Source organism: Misgurnus anguillicaudatus, chromosome 6, assembly GCF_027580225.2.
Source record: "Misgurnus anguillicaudatus chromosome 6, ASM2758022v2, whole genome shotgun sequence".
NCBI classification, from domain to species: Eukaryota; Metazoa; Chordata; class Actinopteri; order Cypriniformes; family Cobitidae; genus Misgurnus; species Misgurnus anguillicaudatus.
In genome coordinates this window covers 8,982,355-9,009,708 of record NC_073342.2, presented here as the reverse complement: position 1 = coordinate 9,009,708, position 27,354 = coordinate 8,982,355, and the positions used below count along the sequence as shown (strand labels likewise).

General features: G+C 38.4%; 1 protein-coding gene across 1 annotated transcript; it reads left to right on the top strand.

Annotated features, from left to right (window-relative positions):
* Positions 1-1,401: 1,401 nt before the first annotated feature.
* Positions 1,402-24,320, top strand: LOC129434328 (beta-1,4 N-acetylgalactosaminyltransferase 2). The gene is made up of 12 exons (XM_073868473.1): positions 1,402-1,590; positions 1,753-1,883; positions 2,659-2,718; positions 8,817-8,954; positions 9,060-9,166; positions 9,326-9,363; positions 13,363-13,543; positions 19,194-19,280; positions 19,397-19,578; positions 19,657-19,800; positions 19,896-20,121; positions 23,482-24,320. Exons 1-12 carry the CDS (start codon positions 1,564-1,566, stop codon positions 23,661-23,663), a joined length of 1,503 nt encoding a protein of 500 aa, XP_073724574.1. The 5' UTR covers positions 1,402-1,563; the 3' UTR covers positions 23,664-24,320.
* Positions 24,321-27,354: the final 3,034 nt, after the last annotated feature.

The following is a 27,354-nucleotide window of genomic DNA, read 5'->3' as shown; positions in this document are numbered from 1 at the left end:
ACTATAACGAGCCCTTAAGGTCTGCACATGATGTCATCAAAGTGTGGACTCTGAGGATGTCCATAATTCTGGAGTGTCCAATTTGGGAGAGGGCCGTTCTCTCTCGTTCGTTCTCGTTTTTTTATGACCTTCCCCCGCTAACTTCCCTAAGTCTCATTCACTCGGAAGTACGTAATTGCTTATGTTGTATGAGTGCCTACTTCTGCTAGAACACTTAAAGTGGGTTCAAATCGATCGCCCTAAGCCCTTGATCACATGGAAAGTGGAGACCGTGTGATGTTACACACCCCTACACACGTACACATGCATGCGCACACACACACACACACACACACACACACACACACACACACACACACACACACACACACACACACACACACACACACACACACACACACACACACACACACACACACACACACACACACACACACACACACACACACACACACACACACACACACACACACACACACACACACACACACACACACACACACACACACACACACACACACACACACACACACACACACACACACACACACACACACACACCAGAATTGATTTTTTTCCATGCTTAAAGAGATCTTAAAGTCACAGTAGGCTAGTTGGTAATAAAATAAAAATTTAGCTTTAATGATTAATCTATATTTAATTTAATTTAATTTTGTTCAAGGCAGACTGATAACTTTATTCAATTTCTGTATATTTCCTATCTGTTAGACAGATAGGAAGGCCACAGGTAAATATGACATTTATTATAATGTGAAATTTAAACTTAATTTAAATTAAAAGTTGTTATTTTCCATAGCCTAATAAATGTGGAAAAATGATATATAATTGATATATTTTAATTATACTGTAATGTTGAATTTCTATAATTAATGTTTTTCAAAAAGCTATTTCATGGAGACATGTGACAAATTGATTTTGGAATATTTTTAAATGAAAAAAACTTATGGACTCCGGCTTTAAAATCATGTTGCAACGAAACAAAAACAAACAAGTATAAAATAAACACACATTACACAGATTTTTTTGTTTGTTTTTGGTGCCACCTCTAGCCACCCCTATTAAAATGTTCTGGGGGCGCCACTGCTTTGACGTCTCCTGCGTGTTTTTGCACCTCTCACCCTCCATCAAGGTCAGAAGAGCACTTTTATTAAAGTTTCTGCTATAGTTAACAGCAAACCAAAGTTTCCAGAATAATAACGGAATAACAGGACAGCTCTTTACTGACAGGACTGCCGACTCGATTGCCTGGCAATGTAAAAAATGCAGCGCACCACCCCTGTTTCTGAATTTAATCAAATAAAGGCAGTGGTCCGCCTCGCGTTCTGTGTGATCTGCCCTGGATCTGCCCATTAGTTCTCCCAATTTTTTTATATTGAATTTCTTTTTACCCCCTTACTTTAATGTATTTTCGTTGAACAAAAAGCACAACAGGGGAATACATATTTCTAAATCTAAAAGATTTAGATTATTATCATTAAAATTGCCTGGCAACCAGTCTCACGAGAACGCAATACATGGAATTGAGGGTCGCTGCCACTCCCTATGCGTTCACGTGCATCTCTTCCTCAGGTAACAGCAGCCACAGGTTTCATTGAAGTTTCACTGCGATGCTGAAATGGCGATTATAAAATGTTAAGAATAGGTTAAGAGTTAATTGCAATGTAAACAACACGTTAAGATGGTTTAATTTCGACGTAGTATAAACCGAAATCGCTTTTTGTATTCACGTAGATGCATTTCTTCATCATGTGTCGAAACCAGCGGAGTTTATTCAGTGCAGTTCTCTTCATGGCATTCTTCCTGTTTGCCGTTTATTACATAAAAAACGATTTCTGGAGTGAAACATCTAGGCAGATACTCGGGTAGGCTATGACATACATTTATTTTCTTCCCTGTTTTTGTTACAATTTCCTTGATTTTACAGAACTTCCTGCTGATAAATTGGCATTGTGTTAGAAACGCAGTTGGTTCGAGTTTGAAAATGTATTGCTAGAATGCACTGTAACTCGCTTTATATTAAAACGCATGACAGATATATAAATGTGTAATTGTTAAATGCTTCAGTCGTTAACAATAGACACTCTCTTTGCACCCTTACGAAAATTAACCATGGTTTTATTGTGGTAAGTGTAGTAACCATGTTTTTTTTGGTGTGATTACTATCAGCAAAACGATGGGTTTACTACACTAACCATATGGTAGGCCTATAACTATGTTTTTTTTGTCAAAACCATGGTTATTTTGTGGTTACCATGGTTTTGCTACAGTAACCATGTTTTTTAACTGTAGTAAAACCATGGTTAATTTTTGTAAGGGTATGTATGACAATTTTATGAACACATCAGAAAAAAACAATGTGAGCCTGGTTTTTACAGTCAGCGTCACAAACAGTATACAACCACAGCCTAAACCAGGGCTTGGGTTTGTCAATGTTTAACCCAACCACATGCCCCAATGTGTTTTTTCTGTATTTTCCAAACAAATTCATAAAAGTGTGCTGTGGAAAATGGGAATTGAGGTCACATAAATTTGTTGCTAAATGATATTTGAAACTGCTCTGTACTATCTTTAACTTGGATTTGGTTATGAATGATAAACTAAATGTAAATTTTATGGACATTTTCTCCCTTACAAAAGCTTCTCCAAAGCCACAAGTTGCAACAGCGAACCAGAGACCCAAAGTCACCCCAAACCAAAGTAAGTAAATCTATCCCGCAGATGATACAGTAGTTAATTTCTTGTGTTGCCGTCTGTTGTATAGAGAGAGCTAATTGAAATACAAAAAAGGTAATGATATTAGCTAAATGGACTAAATGTTTGATGTACCCTAAATGTTTAACTCTCATATAAAAGTATAAAAAATGAATAGGATTTTATTTTATTTAAAAAAATGAATAATTTTAATTGTATTAATATTTTAGCTCCGCATACCAGACCAATCATAAACGCTGAACTTCCCACAGTTTAACTTTATTTAGCATTGCTAACAATATATGTAGTAAAATAAAAATAAAATATAAATGCTTATGCTGTTTACTTTGAGCTCCATTACTTTTCGTTTACCATAAAAATTTGTTCACATATTGTTCTTTGCTTCATTATCATCGGGAATTCTGTACTTATAATCTACTTACCCTGTTGTTGTTATTTTAGATCTGTATCAGGGCTCAACACAAATGTATTTTTATACAAGTGGTTCAGGTTTTTATTTGCCCTGCCAACATTTTCACTGGCACTAACAAACAAACGTAAAAAAAAAAGATTTCAGTGTCACATATTTGAAATAATTTTCTCAGCTTTTCTCATGATCTTCAAGATTTTGTTTACGGTAGTTGCTTGCTTGTTCCAATGAAAAAGGCTCTTGAATTGTTTGCTTTACCTCATCGTGTTTTACCCAAGTACATGTTTGCTTCCAATGTTATTAAAACATAATTATGTTTAATAATTACGTTTTGATTTGGCCTTATAATTAGATTGCGCACGACACTGCAGTCTCAACGTCTCTTTGCTCTACCAGCTGACATAACACGCAACACACACAATCGTGTCCACAATTTTGCAAACACTGTTTACTGCCCGATCGTCTCTTACCCTGGCCTCGGGCTATCGGGCACTCCTTTATGTTGAGCCCTGTGTTGTGTAAGAAAAATAAAGATATTTTGATAAATGATGATAATCATTGAGACCATTGAGTTCCAAAGTATAAAAAACAAATCTTTTGAAATTCAATGGAAACCGTCATCTCTGCCGAAGCGGAATAAAAAAAACTCAGTCTAAGGCCAAATACCGAAAAAAACGAACATGTTTTTTCATTTTCCTAATTATTTTGCCAATTTTATCACCATTGCATAAGTTACATATTCAGAATTTCCTTTTACTATATTAATTTCATATTATTTAACAATGAAAATTTTTTTAACATTCCAGCAGACATTGTTGGGCCTTTTTACACAGGTCACTTCTCTGATCGGAAAGCTGATTTGTTAAAACTGTTCCATTTACACTGATAATTCTTGGCTAAATGGATATTAATCCCATCTTCTATTTCCTGCTCAAAATGAATTTACAAATTCATTACTCCAACTTAAAGGGATCGTTCACCCAAAAATAAAAAAGTCTTGTCATAATTTTCTCATCCTCATGTTGTTTTAAACCTGTATGAATTAATTTTTTTCTGATGAACACAAAAGAAGATATTTTGAGAAATGATTATAAGCACACAGCTGATTGTAACCACTGACATCACTAGTAGGAAAAACAAATACAACGGAATTCAATGGTTACAATAAGCTGTGTGCTTACCACAATGTGGGCTTAGAGAGGAGCTTTCATTGTGGTGTCTATAAATAACAAAGCATAGATTCAATTGAGAAAGCATATTTATTGCCTATGAACAATAAAAGAATACATCGCCCAACACAAATAATCCAATTATTGATATATCAAAATATATTAGTATATTTTATATCTCATAATCTAAAATGACAGATGCCCAGTTAACATTACAATTAGATCAAGTTAAAACAAGTTGTACAAGTAAGGGATAATGTATTGGCAGCAGGTTGTATCGCAGGAATAAGCCCAGACAGTGTCTTCAGGACAAATGTCAATAACACATTGGTTTAATCATTTGTAAATTTAATGTCTGATATGTTATTAATAGACATTGATATTTTTGTGTAATATTAAACTCTACCTGTCAAAATGATTTGCTGCATCTGGGTTTTTAGTTTTGAGCAGTAGTAGAATGTCACGACTGGCCAATCAGAATCTAGCATTTTAGAAAACTGCGTAATAAGAAATGGTTAATGTAACAAATAAGATCAACACAAAGTTGCACACCTTAGCACAGTGTTCTTCACTTCCAATCCTGGAGAGCCAGTGCCCTGCATAGTTTAGCTCCAACCTTAATCAAACACACCTACCTGTGATTTTCAAATGATCATGAATGCTGCGTCCGAAACAGCCTACATACTATATAGTACGCGAAAAGCAGTAGGCGAGGCGAGTAGTATGTCCGAATACAGAGTATTCGAAAAACAGTATGCGAAAAGTACCCGGATGACCTATTATTTCCGGTTAGATTTTGCAGTGTGCATACGATGGACGCTTCACTATCCCATGATGCCCCGGGAGAGGAGTTATCCAACGAAGACGACGAGGCATGCGGTTGTTTTCGCGCTGAAATGACATGACGTGATGACGACGTATGTCACGTGATGTAGCAACATGGCGGATGTAGTACGTCCGAATCTCATTCATACTACCGGGATTCATACTATACAGTACCTACTGTTTTAATGCCAAGTAAGTAGGTACTTCATCTAATTCAGTACCTACTATACAGTATGCGGTTTCGGACGCAGCCGAAGACATTGATTAGCTTGCAGGTGTGTTTGATTAAGGTTGGAGCTAAACTCTGCAGGGCACCGGCTCTACAGGGTTGGGAGTGAAGAACACTGCCTTAGCATGACAAATAATTACGCAGAAGGGGATTCAGTTCTTGGGAGTTTGTAGACAACAGGCTGCAAAAACACCCACAGTGGAGCGCACTGCTTGAGAAAATTAATGTCCAAACCATTAAACATGTTTAAAACATGTCAACAGCAGAGGTGTAGTGGTCCCTGGAGAAGTGGGTATACTCTTAATTTATGCCCCATTTTTTTTATTAGAAGTGGGCATACCCCATGTTATCAAATAGAGAAGTGGGTATACTCCGTATACCTGTGTATACCCTGCACTACACCACTGGTCAACAGCACCAAGGAGGGTGTATTGCTGGAGTGACTGTCTGACAAAAACAATAAAGGCTTGTCGGCACAGATCACCATCTTCCAAGCCAAGGACAAAAGAAAATGGTTTTGTCACCTCAGCCTCTCCCAAGAATGCAACCATGTTGGTCCCAACCTGTTGAAAACAGACTAAACACTTGCACACCAAAATTTTTACGCTGGTGCATGTTTTCAATTGTTTCCAATGGAAGCTCTGCGTTTTTTAAATAAGCCAGCAACTAGCCGATTTTTTCCGCGCTCTGCGGTTTTTCTGCGCTCTGTGCTGAGCGTCGAGAGATGAAAGAGATTCAACTTTGGGTGAAAAGCTCAGTGGGTCAATGTCAGTTCTCACACGGCCGTCCAATCACAGTGGAGGAGGGGCGGGACATTACCACAGCAACCAACCGGCTCACAGCTGAAGTGTAACAGCTACCAAAGCACTCAGCTGAAGAAAGCTGGCACTCAGCTGAAAACAGCTGGCAATCGTTGTTCTTTGTTGAAGTTTTGGTGTGCACAACCCCTTAGAAGTTAGAATGCAAGCAAAGACTCTAAATGCATGATGCAGCATCATTATACAAAACCAAACAATTCATATTTCAAACACTCAAATGTACCATCTAGTTTATGAATTTATACATTTCTGTTTTATTTCAATTACCTTGCAATATACCCTTTCTTCATGCCAATAACTCAGATTCACAGTAATTTCAGATTCTGCCACATCGCTCAACTTGGCAGTAAGCCCAATTTTCAGATTTTGAACCTGCATACTTGCTCTTATTATTTAATACAGCCAACGCTTTATTATAATATATTATTATAGGTAACGAATACAGGGCTCGACATTAACGCACCACGATGCCCTGTCGCAAGCATGGCTGGCGTGTCTTCTATATGCTTTTCCTCTAGTGGCTCTGTTACCACAGGTCCTGCAGAGGATAAGAGAGACGAAATGCGCGATAATTCTGATCGCCCCGCTTTGGCACAATCAACCGTGGCTCCCCGACCTATGGCAGCTGATAACATCAGCACCATGGCCAATACCGCTGAGGAAAGACCTCCTATCTCAGGCGAGAGGGACAATATGGCATCCACAGCCAGAGCTATGGAATCTACACGTTTGGTTTCTGAACGGCAACCATCACGCCTTTCAGGACGAGTGTTCAATACTCTATCAGAAGCTAGGGCCCTATCTACCAGGCGCCTTTACGCTCAAAAGTGGTCTATTTTTTCTGATTGGTGCACGACGAAAAACTTAAACCCAAACACCTGTGAAGTGGAGCATATTCTCTCCTTTCTACAGGAAATGCTGGACAGCGGTCGTGCGCCCTCGATGCTTAAAGTGTATGTGGCGGCAATAACGGCTAATCACGCCCTTATCGCCGGTCACACCGTGGGAAAACATGACCTTGTCATTACATTTCTCAGAGGCGCTCGCAGACTAAACCCACCGCGACCTAACATGGTCCCGTCTTGGGATCTGTCCACGGTTCTGAAAGCGATGCGCGGTCCCCCTTTCAAGCCCCTCGAGCAGGCTGACCTGCACGCTCTCTTGTTTAAAACCACTCTCCTCCTGGCGTTGGCATCGGTTAAACAAGTGGGCGATTTACATGCATTTTCAATTGACCCATCGTGTCTGGAATTCGGTCCTAACGATAGCAAAGTGATCCTTAGACCGAGAGCGGGATACATTCCTAAAGTTTTGACCACGCCATATAGAGTTCAGGTGGTTTCACTTCTCGCCCTCCCACCGGCGGACGGCGAACAAACCCCGAACACGCTTTGCCCCGTCAGAGCGCTAATAATATACACGGACCGTTCTGCCTCATACCGCAAGTCAGATCAGCTGTTCATAAGCTTCGCGCAACACTCTTTAGGTATGCCGCTCACTAAACAGAGGCTATCTAAATGGATCGTCAAAGCCATTGCTTTAGCTTACGCCTCCCTAAATGAACATTGTCCAGTCGGTTTGAAAGCTCACTCACGCGTGGTATGGCTTCATCGTGGGCTTGGTCTACGGGGACTTCTATTTTTGACATTTGTAATGCGGCCGGCTGGTCCTCGCCGTCTACGTTTGTCAGATTTTATAGCCTGGATGTCCCTGCCTTACAAGCACAGGTCTTATCGGCTTAATGTTCACGCGAATGCGTTTCTGTATGCCTTCACGGTGCACTGCGAGCTCACCATCATGGCTATCTATTAATAAATCATGCACAGCTCGCGGCATGCTCAGGGAACCCGCCGTCTCGTGCTCTGTTATATATGCATCATGGTGCGTTTAGAAACTTCACTGTCTGCGTATTAACTGTCTCATATATGGTGCTTTCACTTACGCTCGCTAGAGCTATGTACACGCTGGATATAGGGCCACATGCAGTGTCTCTCCGGTAAGGGCACCTCAGCCCGTTGTGTATGCACGGCGGGATGGGATTACGTTCCCCCAGCTAACTGACGCAATGCGAAGTGAACCGTATTGAAAGGGAACACTTAGGTTACTCACGTAACCCCGGTTCCCTGAAATAACGGGAACGAAGCATTGCGTCGCTGGCTGTGCTACAAACGTCTACGCAGCGAGTGTTATTCAGCAGCCCGCTTCAGTCGAATAATAATGAGGTCTTGACGTATTTCCTCTGGCTTATATAAGGACGTGTGCCACGCCTGCACGGGCTCAAACGTCATTGGTCTGTATTTTCTACAGACGTTAACCAATAGGCTTCAGTCACGGAGTAAACAGGAGTTTCCCCCATAGCGTCAGCTAACTGACGCAATGCTTCGTTCCCGTTATTTCAGGGAACCGTGGTTACGTGAGTAACCTAAGCGTTTTCTAAAGGTTTCCATATTGTGGTTATATGAAATAATCGGTTATAGGTCAAATAACTGCAATCAAATGATCATTTAATAATTGTAATAGCTAAAGCTTTAATGCTCTCTCATTTGTGAGTCACTTTGGATTAAAACATCTGCCTAATGTATAAATGTAAATGTCAGTCGTTGTTTAACAAGAATTTCTTCTCATTTTCTCAGTATAGGGCCGTTCCCTAATGACAATTCTATGTCCTGTACCTGCCAAAACACTGAGCCAGCAAACCGTTATGTGTCCAAGGATGAACTAGAAGATCTTCAGAAACATCGAGCAGAAGAATACAGACAACACCAGATCAGGTTCTGCATTTTTGTTGACAAGCAGTTAACACTAAACATCACATTTTCATTGCAGACAGATTAAAGTCATTCATTAAAATAATTGTCCTTATGTGCCTTCCCCAGGATGGGTAAACAAAATGATGTTCTTGTTCTTGCCCCTGCCAATACTCCGCTCCAGTATCCCATCAGAGGATTCAGAGTCACTCCATTAAATAAAACGCTCATTCCTGGTGAGTCGGATTTCTGATGCTACACTTTTCGATTTATAATGATGGGAAAGCACATTTCTATGAGGTTACAGAGTGACACAGTTTAAATATTGACTATTAATAATATATCACATTATATATTTCTCTATGTATTAATCTAAGACATTATCATTGTTGAAGGTCTAGCTCTGCAAACACAAAACCGAACAATTCACAAGGTTTGTTTGGCTCATACAGCTTTTGGATGGTGGAGGGTCACTTTGATATATTTTCATATTTCTCATTTGATTCAACATGCTGGGTTATTTTCAATCTAGTGTTGGGCCAAAAAGGATCAAATCCAGCCGTTGGGTTAGATTAAAACGTTTATATTTGATGCAAAAAATATATGAAGAGTTTGGTTCCATTAAATAAAAGTTACCGCCAAAATCAGTATTGTATCTGGTCAGTATTAAAAAGTAATTTCTTAATTTTATGCAAAATTCAATATCCTCTGTGTTATTCTGTCATCTTTTCTTACTTTTTTCCCCAAAACCCGATAAATGGCACTCTTCTGCAGAATGCAATAAATCCGCTCAACAAATCACAGCGCACCATTCCACGCATTGTAAACAACAATGGCAGCAAGTTGAATATACACAGAATCCTAAGCCGTTTCTCAATGCCAAGGAAGGATCCCAAGAAGACAGAATTTCGAGGATGCTATGTCATCGACGTCCGTCGAAGGACTGTTCCAATATTGAGGATCCTCGAAGTTTCAGCCAAGGACTAAGTCCTTCGTTCGAGAAATATCCCATATACAGGAAAGGATGCATATGTGTATCCTTTGCGCTCTTCGCGCGCTGAAATCACCCACAATCCTATGCGCGCAGCGCCGAAAGCACACACCTGTCATTGACACAATGACATGCACTCGCTAGCCTGTTCCATTTAGTTTTTTCCAAAAGCTTGAGAGGAGCCTTGCCTAGCCTCTGAAGGAAGTGAATTGTAAGGACTAGTCCTGCCAAGAAAGTATACTTGACATTGAGAAACGACCCTAGTTTTCCTCATCTACTTTGTACTTCGTGATCAACAAACAAACTCAAAATAATACTTTGATGGCATTGGTAAACCTGTGGTGGTTTTTAAGCTTCTGTCATGCTAACACATTGACCCCAGGGGATCTTATGAAAAACTTTACATTATTTTACACAAAGCTAACGAAAATCGAGCAGGACCAAAACATTTTACAGCTGATCGCTGTCAAAAAGTTCAGTGAAGATGTCCCAAGTATAACAGCAGCAATGTCAGTGTTCTTTCCATATTTTCCAGATTATAAACCGCACCGGAGTATAAGCCGCATCATTCAAAAATGCGTCATTAAGACAAAATAATAACAAGATCCAAGGTGAAGAACAGACATTTAATCTGGAAAGGCAAGTTATTCAACTAAACAATAGCAGACAGAACAGCAGGCTGAATAGATGTCTTTATGTTAAAGTAATATTAGCACTTATAAAACAATAAACCATAGCATACAGAACTTACCTGGAAGGTTAAATAGGCTAAATTAACCGAACAAGCCAACTATAGCGTGAAGTTCGCATACTCGTCATTCCACATTACAGAATCCATTGAATTACATAAATACAGAACCAGCATATGGTGGACTCTCGCGGCTGTAGACGGTCTCTTGCCTCATGTCAAAATTATTTCATACTGACTTTCAAGGCGCTCCTGATTATAAAACGCAGCACCAGCCAAGTTATGAATAAAACGCGGCTTATAGACCGAAAAATACGGTAATATGACAAAGTAAGTGTTTTAATGCCATTAATGTTTATTTTTTTAAATCAGTGTATACGACTAGTCAACTAAATGAATATAACACGACAAAGATGAATGCACATTTATATATTGATTTAATAGATTTATAGCATTTTGAAAAAACCTTATCATGGATTTATTGCATTTTGTGGAAAAAATAATCAGTCTTTATAATAATCTTTGAAAATAGAATTATAGATTTGAATTTTTATGTTTTTATAACCTAAAGATGCTATGTGAAAGTTTGTAACAGAAAATATTGTTTTTTATCTTGTCACTTTCTTGAATAGTAGAAAACACGTTTTTACCAAAATTAGTCAAAATGGATTTATTGCGTTTTGGAACCAAACTCTTCATATATATTTTATTACAGGTAGAAAATTTATTTAGTCAAAAGCAGTGAGAGATTTTCCAGGGGGAAACCACAAGCATCATTTTCAGATTTAAAGTTCCACCTTTGAAAAGTATTTTTTTTTAATGAAAATATATATAAAAAAATACAAGCAAAGCATTAAAGGCATCTTTATTTGATACAAAAGCCATACAACTGAAGCAACCTGAACGCTGAAAGGGGAAACTCTAAGCGTCATAGAGTGACACGGAATGCATGTCAAAAAAAAGGAGGAATAAAAGGGACGATATCCTTTGCATTAAAAAGGGAGTTATCTCTTTACATGAAAGGCGTGTCACAATCTATTGGTTTGGTGTGTTCGAATTATGTTCTTCCCTTCTTTCAAATCCATGCATTAATAGGTCAACACACCAAACACACCATAGGTTAAATTACAACCCAGCAGTTGGATTCATTCTTTTTTGACCTAACAATGTAATGAAAATATCCCATGATTTATTAGAGTGTGCTTGTGTAATAGGATCTGCTGTCTTTCCTTCCTGTCTTTGATGTTTAAACCCTTACAACTATCAAACAAAGGTGACATGTAATTAAAATCAGGGGTTTTCAAGCTTTTTGGTGCCAAGTATCCCCAAATATGATAAACCTTTTAGGAGGGACCCCATTCCTAATACTACACTCAAAAAAAATGCTGAGTTGGTAAATATTGGACATAACACTGCAATGGATTAAAATTAAATCTTACATCTGGGTTCTGTCCAATATTGACCCAATCATGGGTTAAAACAATAATAATAAGTATTAAGTGTGTATACGTGTGATATTATGATGACAACATACAGTATTGTTTCCGAGCTTAAATCATTGACTTTACTAAGAGTAACGGTGGATATCTGAAGAGAAATATTTCCAATTCAAATTGACGTGTAGCTTTTACAATAAATCTTGTTTCATCGTCATTTTTACAGAGAAGGTTGCCTTATACAAAACCCCAGTGAGTGAGATAAAGGGCACTGTAGTGAGAAAGATAAAAACCTTATATACATGGTGAATGATACAGTACAATAAAAATGTTTGTTATTTTCAACCCAGTGTTGGGTCAAAAATAGCCCAGCCTGCTAGGTTTTAATTAATACCATGCTGGGTTGTTTCAACCCAAAATGCTGAGTTGTTTTAACCCTATGTTGAGTCAATTATAAACATTTTCTGGTTTAATTTTAATCCAGCTGCTGGGCTCGTACCTTTTTGACCCAACGCTGGGTTGAAAATAACCCAGCATTTTTAGAGTGTATGTATGTAACAAGAAAGGAGAGATAAACAATTTTATGGGGACCCGCTTAGAATCTTCTAGTTTTCTGAATCTTCAAGTTCAGTGGTTCTCAAACTTTTTCAACATGCGGCCCCCCTTGTGTACGGCACATTCCATCGCGGCCCCCCAAAGAAAATTTATGACAAAACCAGTTCTTAAAGGAACAGTATGTAAGAAATGTACATCAATAAATCACAAAATGGCCCTGATATGTCACTAGACATTAAGAAATAATTTTCATTCCAAATACTTATAACACTGACAACAGTGGTATGGCCAGGATATTGTCATTTAAAAAGTGGAGTTGCAGCCCTCAACTGATGTTTATGTTGTGATTTTGTGTATTGGCCACAAGTTGTGTGATTGCAGTACCAGTTTTAGCCACAAGTTTAGTGATTGCAATACCAGTTTTGGCCACAATCCTACATACTGTTCCTTTAAACTTAAAATTTTAATTAAACAAAACATTTTAAATTATACAAAGTAGTGCTGTTGGTTAGTAGCCTAATTTTTTAGGTGTAACTACACAGAATTCATGATAAATTAATGTATTTTATAAAATGTCAACAAACTGGGGCCCCCCTGGCACCATCTCGCGGCCCCCCTGGGGGCCCCGGCCCCCAGTTTGAGAACCACTGTTCTAGTTATCTTCTAATTTCTGTTTTAAATGCCATGTGTCTCTTATTGTAGGTCTGTTGAGTCATGAATGAAAGTTTTTAAAAGAGCTCATGCTGTGTCAAACTTGTTCAGGTGTCACTGAAGGTACAGAAAGGTCTGCTGTCTGTAACAAATGTTAAGGAGGATGAGATTGTTTTTGGCCAGAATGAGGGATTTCTGAGAATAACATCCGACAGCCTTGAACAGATCAATGACCTGCTGAGCAGAGTGACCTACACCAGCACCATCTACCACATCAAGACTGAAGATCTTGGTAAGCATGTATGTTTTGGACTATTTTAATGTCAGTAGTTTACAACAGTCACCAGCCATTGATGGGCAACCTTGGATTCAGAAGTATTTTTCTCAATTATTTATTACACAGGGATTTTTGGGTCAAATATATTTTGAAGAACGTTTGTAACGGACCAAACAACATTGGCCTCCAATGACCCTCATTGTTTAGACACAAAGCCACTGAGACATTTTTCAAAATATCTTATTTAGTAAATAATGAAAGTCATGCATTTTTTGAATGACATGAACATTTAAAAGCAATGACAGATCTTTTTATCCAGATCCTTTTGTCTGTGAACAAATTGGTTGTGTGTTCTTTAGTCACCGTGAAAATCCCCTGCAGGTATTTGAATGGTTTTGTCTCTGCTTTCCAAATTACTGAACTGGAACTTGAAGCTAGATAAACAGTTAAACACATGAGTGATAAGCAGAGATTACCCTAACAAAGCATTTTAGTTGCAAATCCAATAAAATACTCCACTTAACCCAAAACCAGACAGTGATATTAGACGATTACAAACGTGACATGGCAGGTTTGTGCATGTGAGATGGGAAGAACCTGTCCTACAGTAAATTTGTGTTGCAAAATTTAGGGAAATGTGTGTAAGGTAATTTTAGGTTATAAGTGCGATCAAAGGCGGCTGTCATGGTTGATGCCGGTAGGACAACACACATTCGCACCTGGTCTTCCTGCGATGGTTTCAAACACTCACCGAAAGTACATTTCCAGCCCTTGAGTAATTTTTTAAGCAAAATGTATTCTCTGATTGTCACATGCAGGAATTAAATGCATTCTGCTTGGATCTGACTGATGCTGTTATACTACAATATATGTACAGCGATAATGTATTTGACTTGTGCTTCATTGAAACCACTTGTGTAGGGTAAATCACATTCAGAGGATTTTACGGCGTAATAATGTCTTTATTTACCTTCACACATATGTTAGTTCTATTTGAATGGCATGCCCTGAGTCAAATTTCTGTGGCATTTTTGTAAAAACAGAAATTTCGAATGCATAAAAAACGACCAAAAATTCTACTATTTGAAATCATATTTATTTTTTATGCCCTTTCTAATGTTTATATATACATAAATTCACAAAATGTATCACTAAAGTAGTAATGTGAGAAGTTGCCCACATCCAGTGAAATGAATGGGTCCTGGGCCTCTGCTGGTTGAAATGATTTATTTCCTAAACTCATTTTATGCTTTCTAAACACAAGATGGCCCAATTCAACACATTACATCTACATCAATACCTAAAAACAATTTAAATCAAATTTAGATCATAATTTATGTGCATTTTTCATAAAAAATTATATTTTACAAGCAAACTAATGGTGTAGTTGAGAAATTTATTGGTAAACAGGTACAAAAGTTCTTCATATCTCCCAAAACACAGCATTAATGTATGGATGTAGGGGTGGGCGGAATGGCCAAAAATCTTTTCCACGGAATGAGTCATTTTATTTCACGGAACGGAATATTTCACGGTATAAATGTTTTTCAGTTTATATTGTTTTTTATTATAAAAAATGTACAGAAATTTGCCACTCACTCTAGCTATATTTTGTCTACAAAAGTAATTTCAAGCGTTTAACCATAAGCCTTCAGATTTAATGATTTTAAGACCATAGTTAACATTTTAGTTAAGTGACCTTAAACTTTTGAGCAGTAGTGTAGGTTTTAATCTCATTGGTAGCCGTATTGCATCTTATATTGTAGGCTATTTGCTGCATAACCTTTAACTTTCTCATCTTCCCTTCTACTCTGCTCATCTTTTGCTGGCTTTCCAAATGATAGTTAAGTTTGTTACAGCCTTTTCATTTTCATTTGCTTTATTAGATTAGACTTACAGACGTGGAGAGACTCTTTCTTACGTTGCATGTTACACAAACATTCTTGCATACTAATCTTGTATAGAAGCAGTGCTTATTCTTTGTGTTTGCGACCGCTACCTTTGAGCTTGTTGTACTTCCATCGCTCTGTCGTTGCGGAGGTGAGGGACTTGGGCGGACTGCACGTGAGAACCGGGCTGCTTGTGATTGTCTAGCCAACCCAGTCTCACCCCATGTCGTCAATATTTGACGACACTTGACCATTCGTCAATATGTGACGCGGAGGGTATACCTTTCGCGTCATTTTTTGACGAACTGGGGACTTCAATACTATTACGTCCGTTGCATTCTCTTCTCCTATTTTCTTACCATTTTCGCGTCGGTTTAGGGTTAGATTTACATAAAGACATCCCTACCCAAACCTAACTCTAACCCCAACGCCAGGTGACAACTGTTTCTAACCCCAACGCCAGGTGACAACTGTTTAATTTCACGTACACTGTTTAATTTGGCGTACACTGTTTAATTTTGCGTAATCTAACCCTAAACCGACGCGAAAATGGTAAGAAAATAGGAGAAGAGAATGCAACGGATGTAATAGTATTGAAGTCCCCAGTTCGTCAAAAAATGACGCGAAAGGAATACCCTCCGCGTCACATATTGACGAATGGTCAAGTGTCGTCAAATATTGACGACATGGGGTGAGACTGTGTTAGTCTAGCAGCACCTGCTGCTCGTTGAGTGTAGAGAATAATACATGCTCTCGCGTCAGTCTCCAACCACGACAGAAAAGATCGCTAGATTTGTCCTTTTTTGCTTTTTTAAGTTGCTAAATCTAGCGACAAAGTCATCAACAAGTTGGGAACACGACACAGCTCGGACTGTGCATGTATATAGTGTATGAGCTAATCCTGCTTCTTGTTGGCTTATGATGGAAATTCAGCCAATCATCATTGATTATGTGGTTGTCCCACCCCCTCTAACATACACAGGCCAATCAGTTATGTGTTTCCCACCCCTCAACACACGCAAGAGAAAACATTGCCTGTCTAATGATGAAAGTTTACTCGCTTCAGTGAGATTAATTATACAAATGCGCAGCATTTTAATGTCAGTAACGCTGTAAGGAAACGATGTTTATATATAACGCCGTTATTTCCATCACTGCACGTGATGGTCCGTAGATGCAAGGATTGTCTCGTCGGCTATTTTCATATCAAAATGAATCGAAACTTCAAGAAAAAACTACCGAGGACATGACCTCGGTGTCCTCAATGGTAGCTACGGCCATGGATGTGATGATCATGAAGTCTGTTTTAAGGTCTTGAGTTGACACCCTTTACTTTCTATTAGACCTTAACATTTGCGTCTCTTTCTCGTCTTTCCGATCAAATAGGCTATGTTTGTATAAGCAAATGGCGCGTCAAACTACATCGCTCCAGCAGTGCACGTGTCACTGATATAAACGCGAGTTTGTCGTGGCTTGCTTAAAGTTGAGAAAACTTTACAACTATTAGCATTATGTGCGAGAAGAACTCTTTATTTGGCGTCACAGCTCCTTGCGCGTACCTACAGTAGAGAGACCTCTGCACGTGACGCGAGAGACCGGCCGGCTGCTGCATGAGCACAGACAGAGAGAGAGAGAGGGAGAGAGAGAGAGGGAGAGAGAGAGAGAGAGAGAGAGAGAGAAAGAGAGAGAGAGAGAGAGAGAGAGAGAGAGAGAGAGAGAGGGAGAGAGAGAGAGAAAGAGAGAGAGAGAGAGAGAAAGAAAGAGCGAGCGAGAGTCTCGCTGCGAGACCCGCGGTGGATTCACTGGCAGTTATTATAAAAATTACAGAAATAACTCGTTCATTTTTTATAAGTGAATTATTTTACATGCTTCTCTGTCACACTATGTCTAACATGCGTGAGGGCAGAGTTGGCCACGCCCACTTATTTGCATTCCGCGGAATAGACGGAATAGAAAAATCTGTTACGTCTGACATTTTACGGAATATACCGTCATACCGCCCAGCCCTATATGGATGGGAAGTAAACAAAAAAGAGATATATTATTTGTATGATTAAAAATGTATATATTTTTTATAATCACTCTATTAATTTCTGTGGTCATTTTTACCCCCACGGAACTCTAACGCATACAGGAAAATAGGGGCTTATGACCGTGGGTTTACACCAGCCACGTTTGAGGCATCAAAACCGCGTCTAGTTTGCCGCTTGAACTTTTTGAATGCATTCGCGCGTCTAGAGCGAAGTAGAAACGTGGAAAAAGCAAGCATTTGACACGCGTCAGATGCGAAATCTGCTTCTTGTGGGAGGATCAAGTGCTATGCGGTTGTCTGTTTGCAAGATGGCTGATGTTGATCGTGCATTCATTGAGAGAGTTACCGGTTTGTATTTGGTCACCTTATTATAGGGGGAAAATAGTTAAGAGCAGCAATAAAGAGTTTTTGCTCTTTGCTCCCCCTACAGGTTGGAAGCGGAATTGTCCATTACCACTGTCGTAAATAATTAAGCCTACTGCAGCAAAGCTGGCTCTGATTGGATTGAAGGTCTGCCGTAAAGCAAGTTTTTGTAGTTTTCACTCGAACTACAGGTCCGCGACCCGACGGTTGGAAACTTCTTTAGTGCGGTTTTGGCCAATAGAGAGCTGCAAAGCGAATTTGAACACATCTAAAGACCCTGTTTCGAGTGGATGAACGACTGAAACTTTTTTGGAAACGTTATTTTAAGGTAATAAAACCTCTTTGGTGTTGCTTTAAAAAACAGTGGGAATGCCGCTGGTCGATAAACGTCACGTGACTCAAAAGTGAAATGTGTATTTACAACTTACCAGGTTGCCCAATGTCCTCACTGACACTCTTCCAAGCGAGGCCCATTTTATTCCTATCTATTAGACATAGACATAAGAACTTATAAGTTCTATAAGAAATAAGTGGCATAGCTTCGGGTGACAATCGTTCTTCCATGTTAAATGAGTGACTCCGGGCGGGGCAATGAGACAGCGAGGCAACAATCGCTAAGTTTTCGGACGCCGCCAATGTAAATTTGCTTTCCATTTGGGAGAAGGAAGTCTGATATTGCGTCTGATAGTGTCACACAAGCTGATACAACGCACACATATACAGGGTGCTCCGATCCAACACGAAACATGTCTGACCTGTTAAGATTAATCATGTAAACAATGTTTTATAAAAGCACTGTGGAAGAAATCAAACTGCCAAAACGATTAGATGTCTATCACTGTTTTATGCTGTAGAAACAGTTTAGATCTAAATCAAGATGCTGTTAGGCTTTCATTTTATATAAATATGAATCTCACAAGCTGTAAAATGTGGCCTTGCTGGACTATGCCATAAACAAAATGCTATTGTTTCTTTTAGAAAGGTCTAGGGGATAGTTCCTAACTTCCTGTTTCAGTTGAAATTAGGTCACCACAAATCATAAAAGTGGCATGTTTCAATGGGCCTTAAATGATGTCTGACACATCTAGCATACTGTTACTGTTTAAACTTTGTTGTTTTGTGTGTGGAGTGAGTTGTAAATGTAGCTTTCTTTAGGTCAAACCAGGTTTAAAGGATTTCTTTGGCTTTTTCTTGTAGTGGAAAAAGGTTTTGTTAGATTATAAAAATGTAATTATGTCACTGCAGTGAAGAACCTTTAAAGCAAGTATAAAAACCTTACAATGTCTCTGTCAAATATTTGCAGTCAGTAAAGAGATTTTTTTAAAGAGAGTTTGATTAATAATTAGGTATAGGAATTAATTTAATGTGTTTTTGTCCATAGCTTACTTTTCTTATGAGAACCATGAGGTCATATTCCCCATTGAGATCAGTCGTCTATCAGTTCCTATTCTTTATAACCCAGGGAAAGGTGAGTGCTATCATGTTATTAATATATTTATACTAAGAACAATTGCAACTCCAGTGTCTGTTGTGAACATAATTCTCTCATAATTTACATAAACACATCATTATTTCTCTCTGTAGATATAAACTCTCAGGTGACTGTACTGGTTAAGGCATTCTTGAGATATGAAGAATTAAATGTTCTCATCCAGAGTGTTCGTGTGAACTACCCAAACATAAAGATCATTGTAGCAGATGACAGTCTTAACCCAGAAAAGGTTGTTGGTGATAACATTGAGCAATACATTATGCCTCCAGCACAGGTAACACAACACTGTGGTTTACTTTACTATTACATTTACAATGCATTCAATAACTGCTCGACTTCACTATTGTTGAAGGGCTGGTTTGCTGGCAGAAATCTGGCAGTGTCACAAGTCACAACCAAATACTTCTTATGGGTGGATGATGATTTTCTGTTTCTGAATGAGACGCGTATAGAGAGATTTTTGGAGATTATGGAAGCCGTTCCTGAATTAGATGTGGTATGTCTGCTGCTATATTGACATAAGTCTTACGAACAGGTTGACATTTTGTTTTGCGTGTTTGCAAAGTTATATATCTCTGCTGATTTCCTTAGGTCGGTGGTGAAGTTGATGGAAATCATTTTTCCTTTAAATTGCACTATGAAGAAGGAAACAGCGAGGAAGGCGGCTGCATCACGCGTATCAGAGGTACTTACGCACCCCTGCCGGGATTTAATGGATGCTTCTACGCCGACGGAGTTGTCAACTTCTTTTTGGCCCGTACGGATGCCGTGCGAAAAGTCGCATTTGACCCGTTTCTCAAACGGGTGGCTCACACTGGTATGTGGATTTCAAAGTGATTTGGGCAAAAAACTGTCAAAATCTTTTTTTTTAAGATGAAGTGATATCAGAAGTTTTGTGGCCTGTGGTCCATGTCTATTCACCCACACTTTTTTTTAATCTCGCGTAGTGAGACCTTCAATACTGAAGGTCTGGTGTTTTTCGCTGCTTTTTGTGGACAAAGCCCGCCCACGAGGCTGTTTGACCGACATGTCAAACAACCAATCACTGTTTGTTTCATGTAGCGTCACGTTTCGGACTCTCCACAATAACTCCCCATTCAATAATAAGTCAGTTATTGAAATAACCAGCCGCAACCGAATAGCATCTAAATAAACAACATTACTTACCATGATAGTTGTGCACTTCATCAACAGCCACACCAATGAGACGCTCCCAGTAAACATCTGTTTCAAGTAGGGATGTCAATTCATGCAATTTCCCATATTCGATGATTGTTTAATTTAACGATCAATCAATCTAATAATCGTTAACAGTAATAGTGCAATAAGCCTTTACTGGAGTGGCATATAGCCAATGACATGAAAGTGTGCGTAAAAACGAAAGCTTCCTCACGCGAAATAAAATATTTTATTTTGTTTAAATAACATGCTAGTGGGAGTGTAAAATGAGTCAATGTAGTTGGTGTTTTGATAAAAAAATTATCAATTCAATCTTTAATCTTAATATTTAATGTAATATAATGACTAATAGACACAGCAAACTCTGCCTCATATGGGCACTCTGCACAGTCGCATAAAAGTCTGTGCGTCCATGACAAAATAAAAGTTTCATTATCATCAAGTGTTATTTTTATAGTTGTTCACCTCGCTTTCCGTGCTTGCTTTTTCGACAATCGTTAAGTTTTATCGATTTAATTCTTAGATCGAAGATCGATTAATTGTTAACATCCCTAGTTTCAGCATTAACACCTACAAGCAATTCAGGAGAACCAAACTTTTTGACTCCACTAACTGCCTCAAGCAAAACCCTTGGACATCTTTTAGAGAGTCTATGCTGCGAACTTTGCATATTTTTGAGAATCCAATGTTTAACCGATCATGTTAACTGGTAATTATTATCCATGTGAACAGAAATTCTCTTCCTCAATGGAACATCAGAGCTTTGTTTTCCAGGGACCGAAACTAGTCGCGACACTCTCGTCTCCTGGAAATCCGGTTTATTTCAACCAATCAAAATGACTTTGACATTCTCACAGGGTTTCCAGGAAAGTGTACGATAAAACATCAGACATTTAGCCAACAATCTGTGACCGTGACGTCTGAGGCTGAGACAACACTTTTTTATATTTTGGCGGGTCCAGGAACTTATAGTCAGGTGCGACTTCACCCTTAGAATGGATGTGTTAAAAACAACACATTAGTGTTGATTCCGGGACAACACACTATATACGTTGTCCTGGAATCCACACATCTCTGTGTTATTATAGAAACAACACATTTTGTGTTACTTTTAACACAACGTGTTTTATTTTAACACAAAATCAACAAAAAATGACACATAATGTGTTAAAAGCTTAACGCACAAAGATGTGTAAATCCTTTCTAAGAGTGTAATATGTCAAAATGATTTAATATGAACCAAGAGAAACCATTACCATCTACAGCCGTGAAAGTCCGCTCTATGCTACTCCTGTATTTATGTTAGTCAAGGAATTCAGTGATGCGGACTGACTTCGGGAACTTTCTGAACTTGATTTGGCTTGTCGGATTAATTTAGCATATTTAGCCTCCTAGGTATGTTCTGTATGCTATTGTGCATCGTGTAAATAACTGTTTATGTTACTTTAACATGTACGGACACCTATTCAGCCTCCTGCTCTGTGCTATTGTTTAGATGAATAACTTGCCTTTCCAGATTAAATGGTTTTTTTTGGCTTGGATTTTGTGAAATCATTTTCTAAATAAATGCTCAAGCTCGGATAGCATTAACTCACTGTAAAAAATACATAGCATTTTTATGTTAATTTAACTTTAAAAAATTAAGTTAAATTATTTCAATTTGATTTTATAAGCTATGCCAACTTTTTACAAGTCAAACCTTAAAATAGTAGGTTGAATTGACTTGCAAAACCAAGTTGTTTTAACTTTTTACAGTGTTCATTTTTGATTAGCAAATTAATATAGGCTATATTTTGTCTGTCACTGGAACAGCTGCATCTGAGGCAGTTTTAGGCCAGCCAAAGCATAAACATCAGATAATTGTTTGCGTGTTAACAACATAGTGTAGGTGTATCTGTAATTTGTTGACATGCAAACAAATGATGAACATTCACTTAAATACCAGCTTGTCAAGTCACAGTAAAGTATGTGAGAACACAGCTTTTTATAGCGCCTTCAATCAAATCCATTTGACTTAAGGAAGTGCACTAATAAATTAAACTAAATTTTGCCTTGACTTTAACTGCTTCCTCAAATAAATTCCTCTTGACTGAGTCTATTAAAGGACAAGTTTGGTTTTTTACACTTAAAGCCCAGTTTTCAGATTGTTTATGATGAAATAGAACGTTTTTGACTGAAATTGCGACATTTGCGGCTGCCCTTGGAATTTTCGCGTGTTTGTTGTTTCACCTCCTACCTCTACAATGGGTGTATAGGTGCACTGGAACAATCCTTCCTAAAATGCATTAAGTTTCACGTCTTTGTAAACGAAAGTTTAATATATTTTATGAAGGATTGTTCCAGTGCACCTATACACACATTGTAGAGGTGGGAGGTGAAACAACACACACCCGAAAATTCTCGGGGCAGCCGCATATGTCGAAATTTCAGTCAAAACCGTTCTATTTCATCATAAACAATCTGAAAACAGGGCTTTAAGTGTAAAAAACCGAACTTGTCCTTTAATTAAATTCAATCATTTGTTTAAACCACTCGAAACAAAGTATCATAGCATAGCTGATGATCAGTTTGGTTTGGCTGTGTGATCACATACTTTACGGTGACTTGACAAGCTGGTATTTAAGTGAATGGTCATCACCTAGTCCTGTATTAATCTAAACCCCGTCTGGGAAACTGACCCTTAATGTAATATCCAGTTTATAGTATTTGTAGCAACACACGTTTGTGCAGTTCTGTAATTTTAAAGCTTAGTGGTGTGCCGTGGGATTTTTTACAAATCAAAACGGGTTGGGAAACACTGATCTACTCCAGTGAATTTTTTCTGATGGAGGATCCACTCACTTTATTTGCTTATGACTAAATTATGGGGTAATTTTCATTGTTGGTAACATTTCTTTAATTAATTCTACAAAACTGAGATCCTCAACTTTAATGCAGATTATATCTTCTTGTGTTCCATAAAAAAGATGTAATTTTCTCATCTTTATTTTGCCTGTAGAATTCTTCGTTGATGGACTGGGAGATTTGTTAGTCGTCACCTGCAAAGGTCTTAAGATCGGCCATCAAGTACGCAAGAACAAAGGCGATTATAACAGCTACAGATATCCGGGAAAAAATGACGAACAAAGAAAAACAAGTCACCATTTTTTCAAGAATCATCTAAAATGCATCAAGTATTAAGGAGCATCACAGCACCCATACAGCAATTTTTAAAGCAACATTATTTAACATTATTAAAACATTATTTTACAAATTTTTTAACGTACACTGAAAAAAAATGTGATCAGTAAGTCATATCAACATATGTTTCACAGTACTTATCAAATTAGGCAGTTTTAAAACCTTTTTGTCTGTCTAAACTTATAGTTTTTTTTCCATTGTATAGATTAATTTATTGTACCGTTCAAAAGTTTACGTTCACTTAGCAAACCCAAATATAACAATGGGACTGTTGTGAATATATATTTTTTATAATCATAATATACTAGTCAATATTTGAAGTGGATCAAAAAAGTTGTCCTAAGACAAAAACGGGTATAAAGTATTGGTTTTGGGACAACTTTTATGAAAGGTTTTGATCCACTTCAAATGTTGACTAGTGTATAATAAATCAGTTTAGCATCTTGTAAAAAAGCTCATATTGGACAACATACTGAAAGAATTTGACCAACATTTCAGTTACGTGATCCTAAACTTTCTAACGGTGTATATAAATATGGTGTAAGATTTATTGAAAGTAACTATTTATTGAAATCACTTCTGTCTGTCATTGAATGTTTGGATCTTGTCTGAAGAGAATAATACCAAATAAAGGTGAATCAGGATGAGTTTTATAAATACTTTTGTTTTTGGTACATTATTGTTTTGGGCAAGCTTTAATATCAAGTTTGTGGCCGAGCGCTGTAGGTTTGAACCTCTAAGAGCACATTTAACTTCATGCTAAAGTGGTTTAAATCTTGGACCGAGTTTGGGGAACCCTGGTTTGGATCATATGTGTGTAGTGTATGCTTGATGCGCTTAACCCTGTTATTGCTGCTCGCAGCCATGTATCCGTTTTATTATCCTTATTTTGTTTTGCTAGTGCAGCGTGCAGTAACTGGAATATCTGGTTGTCCAAAGCTGGCAGAGCATCAATGTTTTGTGATAAAGTATTATCTTTCACATCACATTTGCCTCACCCGAATGTTTGTATGACTTTCGTGTTTACCGTACGTGATGGCTTCATATTAATTTACTTCCTTTAACCTCTGTGAATTCATCACTCGCTGTATTTGTTTACTGTGCCACAGTTTTTCACACGGCCGTGTTAAAGGCCCAGATCCACATAGTGGACCGGATCTGAATTACAGACATGGGCCACACCTGGCCCAAGCATGAGTGGAACTGAGGCTTACAACATCTGTTTGTACAAGAATAAAGTTCAACATAAGCATAAATTATTTAAATACCAGTGGGGTCTGCATTTTTATAAATTTTATTTTGATGAACATGACACAATATAACATCGCGACTACATAAAAAGAGCTTTAACTGTTATAAAAATACAGATTTGTGAGCATTCGTGGAACTGAAGGCGTGAAAAAAACACACGTGATTGTTGTCGTAAACAGCTGTGTCGTCATTACAGCAAGTGCAGCTCCTCTATATGAACTGCGTTGGCTGACTCAGGCGGCTGATCTCGAATCGCTCTTGCGGTTCTTTAAAACTATATGACACAATTACAAAATTACTAACCGCCATGCACTGCTTCAAGTCAGCCGCCGATCAGTCTGCCCCGCACCGCATGAAGTTGAACACACCTAACATATCCAAAACTGGTAAGCTGCTTGTGGTTCTCCCCCTCAAAAACCTTTTCACATGACCAAAAAAGACACACAATCAATGTATGCATTACAGTTTTCTTGATTTCAAAACAATTAACACACAGGCCTAAACAGTGAGACTCATAATCAAAATGATCAAAATGATTGTGTTGTCCTTCAAACAACACAACTTGCACACAAGTATATGAGCTCTTTCATTAAATCATTACACAGTGGACAACAAAATACTCAAATCAATGCACCATTGTCTGTCCATGTAGCCTATTGGCAGTGCCATGTGTTGTTTTTCTATATAGGCTGTGTCAAATTTGCCTTTTTGCAAAGATTTGGATCCAGAATAAGAAATGCTTTGATGCATTTTTTATTGATTCCACGACAAACCATGTCTGAAAACTGAAATACTGCAAATATTGCAGATAACACATGTAAACAAAAACACAGTAAAATCTATTGGAGTATAAGACATAGCCACTATTGATACTTAGTGTCTTCTGTCTTGACGATGGGCCACATCCACTTCACATTCACATATCCTCTCTTGCAATGCACCTAGGGAAAAATCTTCCTGTATGCCCTATCCAACCTTGACATTCCACCTATTTCTTGGGCAGCAGCAGTCATTGCAAGGGCATTTGCTCATAGGGATGGTGATCATAAACCTTCCACCTTCAAGCACTGAAGAAATCCTCTAGGGGTTTCAAAACTGGTAAAAATGCTGGGAGAAACAGTATCATCATACGGGGGTGTACTCCAAACCACTCATTGACAAGGCGAGAGTGGTAGAAAGCCTTAGACCTCCTACATCCATGTTGGCAAAGAACAACACAGATGTGGCACCTTTTTATAAGGCCTGCAGACTGATTGCTATTTAAAGTTTTGTGTGAAGGAGTGTCAAACAGCTGCTTCAGAGAGTTCATACTGATCTAGGTAGTTTTTAATAGTTACGAATAGATATTTTCTGTTTGGTTACCATAGCTAAATCAATGGAGTTTGGACTGCTTGAATGACATCTGTGTTAACTGTTTTGCAAAACAGTGGCAAAAATGTGTCAATCCAATGAGAAAAAGTTTACACAGTAAACAAAAGTTTACGCAGTGTCTTCTGCTCTGTTGAGATAGTGATGATGAAAACTTAGTGGATCATAGTTTCTTTAACCAGGTACTCCTTCTGAAAGGGAGGGTGGTCACAACACAATCGAAAAATTCACAATATTGAAAAAAACACGATTCACCTCACAAGTCAATCATCAGCTCCCCGCACTCAGGACAGCGCATCGGCCACTACATTGTCTGAACCCTTCCGATGTTTAATCTCAAGATTGTACTCCTGCAAAACAAGTGACCAACGCATCAAACGCTGGTTACTGTTAGACATTTGAGACAAAAACACTAATGGGTTATGATCGGTGTATACTTTAATCGGGCTGCAATGACCTCCCAAATACACCTCAAAATGTCGCAATACCAGCACCAAGACCAGTCCCTCCTTCTCGATAGTGCTGTAATTACGCTGACACCTGGAAAATTTCTTAGAGTAATAACACACAGGATGCTCAATACCAGAGTCATACTCCTGTATCAACACTCTGCGAGCTCAAACAGCACTTGCGTCTACATTCAACTGAAAAGGTTGTGTGAAATCAGGAGCGGAAAGGACTGGCGCATGACACAATAAACATTTTACTGCGTTAAAAGCATTATCACACCTTTCACTCCATTCAAACTTTCTTGAAGTGCTAAGAAGATCGGTCAGAGAGGACACCACCGTTGCGAAATTATAACAAAATCCACGGTAGTATCCTGCCATTCCCAGAAACCTCCTAAGTTCTCTTTTAGTTACAGGAGTAGGAAAATCACCAATTGCACTCACTTTGGCCATCACAGGCTTCACATGCCCCTGTCCTACCATTTTACCCAGGTATGTAATCACTGCCTTTGCAAATTCACACTCTGAAAGATTCAAAGTTAAAGAAGCTTCAACCAAACTATTGAACACTAGATCCAATTGATTCACATGTTCCTCCCAGCTGTTTGAATAAATTACTAGAT

Coding starts and splice junctions, on each gene's coding strand:
- LOC129434328 (XM_073868473.1), top strand. CDS start 1,564: ATGCGTTCACGTGCATCTCTTCCTCAG. Junction 9,167..9,325: donor AAATAAAACGCTCATTCCTG/GTGAGTCGGATT, acceptor TCATTGTTGAAG/GTCTAGCTCTGCAAACACAA. Junction 9,364..13,362: donor AAAACCGAACAATTCACAAG/GTTTGTTTGGCT, acceptor AAACTTGTTCAG/GTGTCACTGAAGGTACAGAA.